Source organism: Xenopus laevis, chromosome 6L (assembly GCF_017654675.1).
Source record: "Xenopus laevis strain J_2021 chromosome 6L, Xenopus_laevis_v10.1, whole genome shotgun sequence".
In the NCBI taxonomy this organism is placed as follows: domain Eukaryota; kingdom Metazoa; phylum Chordata; class Amphibia; order Anura; family Pipidae; genus Xenopus; species Xenopus laevis.
In genome coordinates, this window is record NC_054381.1 from 68,028,788 (window position 1) to 68,039,460 (window position 10,673).

The 10,673-nt window shown below is 40.6% G+C and overlaps 1 protein-coding gene across 1 annotated transcript in view; it reads right to left on the bottom strand.

Moving 5' to 3' along the window:
- The window catches only part of eepd1.L (endonuclease/exonuclease/phosphatase family domain containing 1 L homeolog), a 42,618-nt gene extending 32,182 nt beyond the window's left edge, over positions 1-10,436 (bottom strand). The window contains 1 exon segment of the mRNA NM_001091639.1: positions 9,300-10,436. Within this exon segment, the coding sequence (NP_001085108.1) occupies positions 9,300-10,156 (857 nt within the window). The 5' untranslated portion in view covers positions 10,157-10,436.
- Positions 10,437-10,673: the final 237 nt, after the last annotated feature.

Here is a 10,673-nt window from a genome sequence, read left to right on the forward strand (position 1 = left end):
TTAGTGAGAAGCGAACGATCAAATGATCGAAGATCTTACGATTTTTCGGCCGACATCTGTCAGGAAATTGATCGGCCAGGTCAAAAAATCTTTGTCGGTCCCAGTGCAATCTATCTATGTTTGCAGGGCCAAGCAGGCAGCTCCCCTTTGTTTTCCTGCCAAATTGGTCTTTTTAGTTGATGGTCAATTTGTACGATCGTACAATCATTCCGAGAAAATCATGGTCTCACGATGAGGATCGGATCTTTTAAAAATCTCAACATCTATGGCCAGCTTTACACAAGCGATTGCACAAGCAAACACAGGCAACAGTATCCCTTTCAATGAACAGGTGAAAATACTGTAATTACAACTGGGGTCATTTACTGGACAAGGAAACAAGATATCTAAAAAAACAAACTATAAATTGTAGCAAGTGCTTTCTTCTGACTGGGTTCCATGTTTCCCATCTTCCACTACTCCCCATATGATATTTCTCTATATCTTCAGATCAGGAACCATGGGCTTATAATGTAAAGACAGTTCATAAATACTGAATATACAGTATACACAAAAGTGGTAGCAGGAATCTGATGACATGCTATAATTTATGGAAAATAAAAAAATAATACTGAGCAACAAGAAAAAATGTAACCTAGTCCCACACCATCACTTGAAAATGTGCTAAAATATAGTATTTCAAGAGATTCTCTACTCATTTAAATGCCCTTCTTATAGGCTAAGGGGTATATTTATCAAAGGGTGACTATGAGGTCGCCACAGTCCTCTAGAGTGAAATTCTGCCACTCTCCATTCATTTCTATGGAGGTTTTATAATTTCTATGGGGTTTTTAAAGAGTATTTGTCAATGCGTGGAAGTGAAAGTTCATCCTTTGATAAATACGCCTTTCAAAATCCTATAGAAATGAATGGAGAGTGGCGGAATTTCACTCTAGAGGACTGTAGCGATCTCTAACTTCACTCTTTGATAAATATACCCCTTTGTGTGCTAATATATTACACTGCAAGCTTTACTTAACAGGGCCCTGTTTACCTCTTTTAATGGGTATCAGTTGTATTTTTATATGCAATCTGTTCAGTGTATACTCCTAGCATTCACTATCCATTACAATAAAGGATAAGAGCCCCCCACCCCCCTTGACACACACAGTGAATAAAATTATGTTTACTTTAATCCAGGTCTGCATTGATATTTAGTATTTTTCCAGGGGTTCTTTGCTCCCTCATGAGTTTTTGGACAAAATACTTTCTCCCAACCAAGCTCTGTGGGGGAAACCATTTACCTCTAATTCACATTCTAACATTTTATCAGTTCAGTCGTTTTTACCAGAAATAAAGAGCTCTATCTTCTATTTGTGACCGTTTTTCTAATATGGAAGTTTTTTTTTCATTTTTAACCTTCTTTTGTCTTAAGCATCTTTCATTAAAGGCAGCTGTTAAAATTGATACACTAGTTGCTAATATACCACAGATGCTGCTGAGAAATGTATCAACTAATGTAGCAAATTGTAACAGTTCAGAATCTGCACCTGAATTACTGAGCTGCCAGACTGACACACCAGAGACAGGAACCTTAAACTTTAATTTTGAAAAACAATAACTTAAACTTTAATTTTGAAAAACAATAAAAAAATAAAACATGAAAAGGAATTGAAGCCTTTCAGTCACAATTTGGTTCCCTCAAACTGGAAATGGGCACAACCATATGGGAGAATAGACTCTGGGAGCTCAAGACTGATAAGTTGCTCTCTCAACTATACATATTGCTGCCTCCAACGACACCTACCCCCTTTGCCAAAGCAAAACTTAAATGGACTAAGGTGGTTCCTGCGCTTGGGGAGGAACAATGGGCAGAAGCAACTGATCATATATATGACCTTCTAATTGCCACTAGGGATAGATTCATACAATTTAAATTCTTCAACCGAGTCTATATTACTCTACTTAAGCTGAAAATTATGGGGAGATCATCCAATGATGAGTGCCCAAAATGTCAAGCTGCAAACGCGGGCTTTGAGCATATGGTATGGGAACGTCTGCACATCAGCAGATACTGGTCTGAGGTAATGGGTAATAGACGAACAATTGGCTTTGCCTAGGGTTAAGTCTCTAGAAGTGTGTTTCCTGGGAGTAGTTGAGGATCTCCTTCCCCAATCTAATTCAAGGAAACTAATGAGAGCAATCCTGTTTTATGCGAAAAAACTAATTGCCATTAAATGGATGAGTTCTGAGTCACCGAAATTGCTAGACTGGATAACACTTGTGAACAAAACCTTACCACTTATAAAACTAACATATGCAGCTCGAGGCTCTCCTACAAAATTCGATAATATTTGGGCCTTATGGTTAGATGCCAACCCAACACTTGAGCTTCCAGAGGTCCCCCCTGCCTAGATATTCCCGGTAAAAGTGTAAAGACCATTAATCAGGGATACAAACTGTTTTGCTCTCTTTTTTTTTACTGTATAAGTATTGTGATTGCTCTGTCAGAAGATATTTTTGTAAAGTCTATGCTGAACTGTATATAGACTGTGATTGTCTTGTTTGTATGTCATTTAAAAACAAAATAAAAACCCTTTTAAAAAAAGAAAAGGAATTGAAAAAAAGTCTTTATTTCTGGAAACTGAAAAAAAGTGTTTGGAAGGTGAACAACCCCTTTAACTAAAGGTCTCCTTCATTCTCTCAAGCTGAATTTGACAGGCCCTTTCCCGAAAACACCTAACAGATGCATGTCTAATTATACATTCGGTATTAGACTTACTAAACGATCCCACAGTCACTGATTTTCCTCAGCATGTAGCAGATTTCTAAAAGCTATAGTGACCACAAGTATAACACTGAATGTGTTGTTTTCTTTCCCTTTAGGTACTGTTTTGAAGGCAAATTTCTGAGGATGATAATGCATGATAAGTAATTCAACTTTCCAGTATACATTTAATTAATTCAATTGTTTTAAATTTAAATGCAACTGCTGTTGAAAGTAGTATCTGTCAGGTTGTTAATGCAGCTCCAGCCCAGTCAACCTACAAACATAATCGTTCATGTATCTTATTTTTTTCCTCCGCATGCATTTCTACACAGGCAGAAAATACAGCTCAACCATGGAGACTCCAATAACTGTATTTGTTTTCCCCAGAGATAATTGGTAATTGGCAATAATTGGACAAGCTTTCTAAATCTACTGCAGTTTTTCCACTCCTTTAACAAGAATAGAATAGAAATTCCCTATAGCCAATCACAACCCTTATGTGGCGCCACCCAGGAATGATTTCCTGCATGTGTTGCTCCCCAACTCTCTTTACATTTGAATGTGTCTCATGGTTAAGGGTAAGTCCACACTGAGCGTTTTGGGAGATTTGGTCGCCTGATCGTTTTCGGACGACTTCGGAAATGAATCGCCGCGTGTGATTAGTGCCAGCGTTTTTTCATTTTAGTCAGGGAAGGCGTTCTGGGAGATTGTTTGCCGCAAAAACGAGGCGATTAGTCGCCAGGCGACCAAATCGCCCCAAAACGCCCTGTGTGGCCTGACCCTAAAATAAGTTAGGAATCTCTGCAGTTTTCTGGGCTGGTGCATTTTTTTCTAAAAGTAACATTTGCTCTTGGGAGAAAAGTTACCAATTGGTTCACCATCTAAAAGCAACTACATTTACTGGAGGGTGCAAACATATTGGGATCCCCAGTGAATTAGTGTTTATAGATATATTTTCTGTTTAAGTAGTATGTTTAAGTAGTATGGTAAAAAATTATATTGCTAATAGTGCTCTCTACACTACAGGGAACAGCCTGCTATATCTACTGCCCAGTTGTTAGAATTTCTCAGACTTGTTTCAGTAGTGCCAATGCCATCATATTTGTCATCCAGTGCCATTAACTCCCATTTTACCAGGCAAGCTTCTTGCATTAGTAAATATACATTTATTGCTGGTGTCAGTTTTTACGGGTATATTGTGTATATTTAAACGTTAAACTTTTTTCAAGGTGCACATTCCTCAAGGACCAGCAGACATCCAAAGAAATTACCAATTATCTCTGGGGAAAACAAATACAGGTATTGGAGTCTCCATGGTTAGAGCTGTATTTTCTGCCTGTGTAGAAATGTATGCGGAGGAAAAGGTGATGCAAGCCAATCCACTTGTTTTTACAAGTGCAGTCACAGACATAGCATCAGCCTATAAGAAAACACAGAGCAGATTTTAGGGCAGAAAGCCATAATAGCCTTATTATATAGCAGTAAATCAAAACAGTAAAGGAAGGAGAACTCCCGCAAACTCTCTGCAAAACTTTTTTTTTGTGGTTACACAACATGTTTCGGGTCGCTACCCTTTATCAAGTGTACCATATATTATATACTATTCTTATATATCAGTTGTTGTTTTTAAAGAAACAACAACACTTCAGAAAAAATATTTGAAGGCCAAAAGGGCTTTTGCACAAGAGGCATTTTTATCACCATACGGGCCACTCCTGCCAGTAAGTAACCAGTGTCAGGACTTCTTTTAGCGTGTTTGTGTATGTGTGCCTTGTCACATGTATACAATCTTGAAGAAGCCATTGCAAGGACCATTTATTTGTAAAGGGAAACTGCACCTCTGCACTAGTGCTGTGGCCTAACTCACACAGATGCAAAAATAAGGCAAGTGTGAGTGGCAGCAGCCCTTGACCAACAGAGGCAGTAGTACATTACACTAGTAATGTAATCCACATTATTTCTATAATCTAACTTCAAAGGGGTTGGATGAGGAGGTTAGAGGGTAATAACAAACATTGAAACATTATTAATCAGGCAGTATGCTTTTCAATTCCCCTCAGTCATCTCATCCCCTATTGATATATTGTGAATAATTATTCAAAATCTGCATGCAAAAAAATCAAGGAAGGAAGTCCGTTCATAAAAGCTATCAAAAGATGCATAAGATAAAATCTCAGAACTCACCTTTGCATGTGTGTGGTCCTTTTGGTATATGGACTGAGCAACAGATCTCACTTAATTCCCTGCTTTGCAAGAGCCACACACTAATTATTATAAACTGAATTCTGTAAATGTATTAAAAGTGCAGAAATAAAATATTTTTATTGTTTCCTTACCACTGAGTTTATTAAAAAGGGTAGTGGAAATGAGAAGTTGTATAGATATTATAATGAAATATGAGTGTAAGAAAATGTGGCATTACAACCCTTTCCAAATTGGCAGTATAAAAGCTAAAAACTATTTTGCTGTTAAACTCTGTTTGTTTTTTTATTTTAAAAATCTCGCTTATGGTAAATGACAATTATATATTTTTTTCTTCGTCCCAGAGAAAGGAAATATTTCTATGAAACTGTACATGAGATTAATATTTATGAACATATTCTTACCGGCATGCAGCTGTGAATCCCAGGATGCTTTCCTCCTCTGCAGCATACTAACAAGGCTAACTATTGTTCTGCATTCTGATTCCATAGATTCCAAGCAGGAGATGGAAAAAGTGCCATTGATTTTCTTAACTACAGCTCTTTCTTATCCTGTGCTAACAATATAACAGTGCTGACAACAATCAACTGCATGCTAGCTATCTTGGAATGCCTATGCAGAATAGACTGGACAATCACAGAAACCATGACTTTAAATATATGAAGGTAAACAACACTAAATCAAGGTTTTACTTTTGGTGTGCACCATAAGAGATGTTTAAAACTCACTAGAAATGTGAGGTGGATATTCACACCGCTTTTAAAATTTAAACAATATATCCATTGTATCCAGAGTATTTTAAAGATGGCAGAAAAGGCAAAACGGTACAAAAATGCATAATCTTATTTTAAGACACCAATAACTTTATGAAAAGCTATGGGATCTACACCCTCTCTGTTTCTCAACAGCTAATTAACATTGCTGAAGGCAGGCTGTAGACATTAAACAGCAAAAGACAGATTAGTGTTGAGTGAGGGAAGCTGTTGAGCAAAAAAAGCCTGGGAAATACCCCAGGTCAAGTATGAGCATAGGATTTGTGGCATGCCCAGAAGCTATTAAGCTACTGTCGCAAGGTGGCTAAAATCAGCCCCTACATGGCCATTAGCCTCCTCTTCTGCCCGCACCCGGAACTGCTTGACTCCAGTGCAGGCACACACTGCTGATTTTGGTGAAGAAACGCAAGAGTTTGTATTTTTGTGCTTTTACTTTGGCCTTCTGTGTTTGAGATAATTGTGCTACTGAAAATGGTTTTCGAAAAATCTGTTTTTAGCACACTGTAAGAGGTTCTTTATAAAATGAAAACAGGTTCCTAGCTCCATCTGGAGTTGTGCCTTCTGTACTCAAAAGGCAAATTTTAAGTTAACAATGCCCAAACATACTTAACACCGTTTCTGCCGGACTACAAAGGTCATTATACTTTAACATATTATCAATGGTTAAAGCATGTTGGGAGCTGAAGTCCAGCTGCATAAAGGTTGTATTTGTAAAGCACTATTGCTTTTTTTCTAACTCTCCAAGGCCAGCAGCTGGATTAAAATGTAAAAGTATAATCCTCCAGTGCAAATCCTACCTAATGTGTGTAAATCTGGCTCTTTGTTCTTTAAACCTGCAACTGGAGCTGGAAGAAGCTGGGGGTGGGTTTACTCCCCCTTTAAAGGTTATCACAGATCTCAGTTTTAAAAGACCGCAAGGTATAAATATACACATGCAAAGTTTTATTTTGAGGTGTATTTTTATTATAATAGCAGTGAATTCTGGAATTTTTTCAAACAGTGGTACTGGTATATAAATATTGGTTTCAAGGAAGCATTCTGTTGAAAATTGAAGACAGGTTCCAATTAAGTTTTTTATACTGGTTAAGCAGTGTGTACCATACTCTGCCTGTATGTGCCATACTCTGCTGCCATACGCTCTCTGTGTGTGCCATATTCTGCCTCTGTGTGTGCGACATACTTTGCCTGCTCTGCCCTGACTCTGGGAGGTGAATCTGGTGGGAGTTTGTCCTGGGGGTTTCTTAGCACTTGGAAATACTAAGGTGTATAATCATGTGCTGGGGGTTACTTTGCTACCCACAGGGGAGGATGAGGCATGTTAAATATGACAAATGTTTTTCACATATGAGCGATGGTTGATTTCCCTGCAGTGAGCACCAACCATTTGGTGTTTTGCTGTGCAACCACAATGGTCTTCATATTTCTTGTGATGACATTGGTGTGGTTCAAAGTGAGTATGGTTTTTAAAAAGGGTGTGGTCAAGATTGGCTTCCACCACTCAGGCCAGAAATATTCTGGCCCTCTGTACCAGAGAAGTTTGAAAGCACTGCATTAGTTGAACAAAAGTAACTCTAATACTTAGTTACACCCTCTGTTCTAGTTCAATATATGTGCATAGTAAATACAGATGGGGAGATTTGTCGGCCACTTGTAAGGGCAGTGACCGACGGAGAGATTTTGGGAGATGGGTCGCCCGCAACTTTTAAACAGCTACGCTGCACTACTGCTGCTGACAGATCTATCAGAAATTAGTTCCTACTGGCAATAAAGTAAATAGCTGATGGCAGTGCTTCGTGTGTTTTCCCACCAGCAATTTCAATTATTGCCGGTAGGAAAACATTTTGGGGAAATTTGTTGCCCGAAGGAACACAGATTTAAATGGAATGACAAATCTACCCGTCTGACAGTACCCTTAAGTTGGCCATACACTGAACAGATATGCTTGTTTGGAGAGGTTGTTGGCATTTGATAAATACATGTTAATGATAACTATGAATTACATGTGACCCACTGTATTCTACTGAGCTTATCTGTTATTTGCCACGTAAACACGTGCCAACATGTGTTGTTACAGGATGTTAAAAGTTATCACAACCCCTTTGGCAATCAGTAGCTAGTATTAGCCTTTAGGATCAGGAAAGAGAATAAACAGCTTACAGAAGCAGAGTACTGATAAGATAAGTTACTCTACAATAGCTGATATTTCCTCTTGAGGCAACTTCAAGCAATTTTGGGAGATTGAAGCGACACATGGGTTTTACCACCAGTCACTTTCGTTTTCCGAAGCCGCCTCACAAGGAAACTTCAGGCAACTTTAGAAAACGAAGCAACACTTATGCCATCCCGCCAGCAAAACACATTGTTGCCGATGGGAAGGCATTTTGGGGAGATTTGTCGCCCACAGTAACGAAGATTTAATCTCCCCGTGTGCCACCACACTTAAGGCTAGGGCCACACAGGGCAGAAATCCGCAGGCTGATTTCAGCACCTAACCAGTAGCCAAATCTTCTTCTCTGCTCTCGTCCGGAATCTTTGTGTTGCCTCTGGCGCAAACAGTCTTGGTGGATTTTGCTAGCAGTTGGGGGCTGAATCTAATCTGATTTCTGCCCTGTCTGGCCCTAGCCTTAGAAATACATAAGAAGGTGAAACGTTAAATTTTACACTTCAATATTGGAAAAACAGCACTTAATTGCACTTAGCCTGGTCTGAGCTAGCGAAGGCAAGTCTGGCGAATGAGGTAACATTCAGTAATAACCACATCTTAGTGAATTTGCAGAGTTACGTCAGTGTGCCTGGCGTTAGAGTGCGAAGCAATGCTAGCGTATCTCCTTTGCTAGTGAAGTGATGCCTGCGCCCATTTGGAAATCGACAAAGTTCCGAATGACGTCACACTGGCGAATTTTCGCTAGCGTTAGTCATTTCGCCCTTTAGGGAACCTGCCCCATAGACTTAAATTGTACTACTTTTAATGGTATAATGCAGTGATCCCCAACCAGTAGCTCGTGAGCAACATGTTGCTCTCCAACCCCTTGGATGTTTTTCTCAGTGGCCTCAAAGCAGGGGCTTATTTTAGAATTCCAGGCTTGGAAGCAAGTTTTGGTTGTATAAAAACCAGATGTACTGCCAAACAGAGCCTCAATGTATGTTGAAAATCCAAATAGGAGCTACTAAATGGCCAATCACAGCCCATATTTGGCACCCCAGGAACATTTTTCATGCTTGTGTTGCTCCCCAACTCCTTTTTACTTCTGAATGTTGCTCACGGGTTCAAAAGGTTGGGGATCCCTGGTATAATGGTATAAAACACAAAAAAAATCACAGAAAACAAAATGCTCTTTAAATAAGAATGTCACTGCTTAGGCTGCTATACATGACTAGCATGCCAGTATTAACCACTGGAGTTCAGTACATTTAGGCCTAGCTAGCACTGGCTATGTCTCTCAGGGGGAAAGTATAAATGACTGGAAAAGAAAATGATTCATTAGCCCTTCTGACAGCAGCCATGGAGAGGCATGTTAATTATAAGGAGGAGGGACTGTTGCATGTAATGACTGTCGGCAACCTCAGCATCTTACCTGTTCTCTAGCAGGGTCATGCACACCACTTCCCTCACTCCTGGATTGTTGGCTTTGTCCAGGCTACAGTTTTGCAGATTCCAGGTTGCCACCCTAAGGACAGGCTTGCCCTCCCTCTCACCACCAAACAACTCCACAGGTGGGCGAGTTGAAATGAACTGGGTGGGCCCCCCAGGTGGAAAATCCAAGTCTTCACTGTGCAGGCTTATGGAGGTTGGGCTGGGGTGAGGCTTTGCCATAAAATGTAACCCTCCATTGGTATGTGCGGAAGAAGGACGCGATCTCTGGACATAAACCTGATGTCTGATTTTATCCAGAAAAGATGGACTAATAGAGTCAACCTTTACCAGATCCTCGATGCTCTTCAGTGGACCTTGCTGACTGCGGTACTGAACAATATCCTCCACCATCTCCTGGGTCAGCCCCCTGAGGTTCATGAGCTGGGAAGCAGAAGCAGTGTTCAAATTGAGCCTGGCAGCTGACAGATGCTGCCCATATTCTGTGTCCTTTCTCAAGGAATTGGGGGAGTGCTGGGATGAACCCCCCTTACTGCTCACACAAATTTCAAACTTAACCTGCTCCAGCTTGGCAGCTCCCACCCCACTCACCAGTGCCAAGTCCTCTACTTTTTTGAAGCCACCAATATATTCCCTGTACTCCACTATATTCTGGGCCACCTGTCTTGTCACCCCCGGCAGAGTCATGAGCTCCTCCTCAGTGGCAGTGTTAATGTTCAGTCGCTCCTGACTCACCAGGATGTTGCTGAAGTTGCACGCTGCGCTGTATTTGCGGCTCTTTTGGCATAGATCTGAGGGATCCTTAGGGATGGACCGATGGCACCCAAGGTTGCCCCCCATTTTGCACTCTTTCCAAAAACAACTCAGCTAAGGCAATAAGAAATCTCCCTCTCGTAGACTATATAAACTGCGGCGATATCTTCTGCATCCAGTTCTGCAAGGCTGCCCGATGTGCTCTGAGGTTTAATTTGAGATGGATATACGTGAACACACACCATAATGCTTTTAACCCCCCTACCTTATCAGTGGGCCCACCCTTTCATCTCCAATCACCAGGAAGACTAGTGACAGATATCAGTTTAAATGAGGTACGAAGGATCCCAGTAGAATGACATCAACACCCTGAGCAGCTGACACTGTTCTGTTCACTCCCTACTGTGTCCCAAGTGAAGCCAGAGAACTAGACGTACATAGCACACACACACACACACTGCCTGCTCGGGGTACGCCCCTTGCCTTCCATTGCCCCTCCCAATCGTTCTGTCAGTACTCAGTCCTGGCAGTGCTGTAAAGAATTAATATGCAGCTTGCATTCCAGCTAAGCACAAACAACTTGATGTGGGATGATGGGATGATG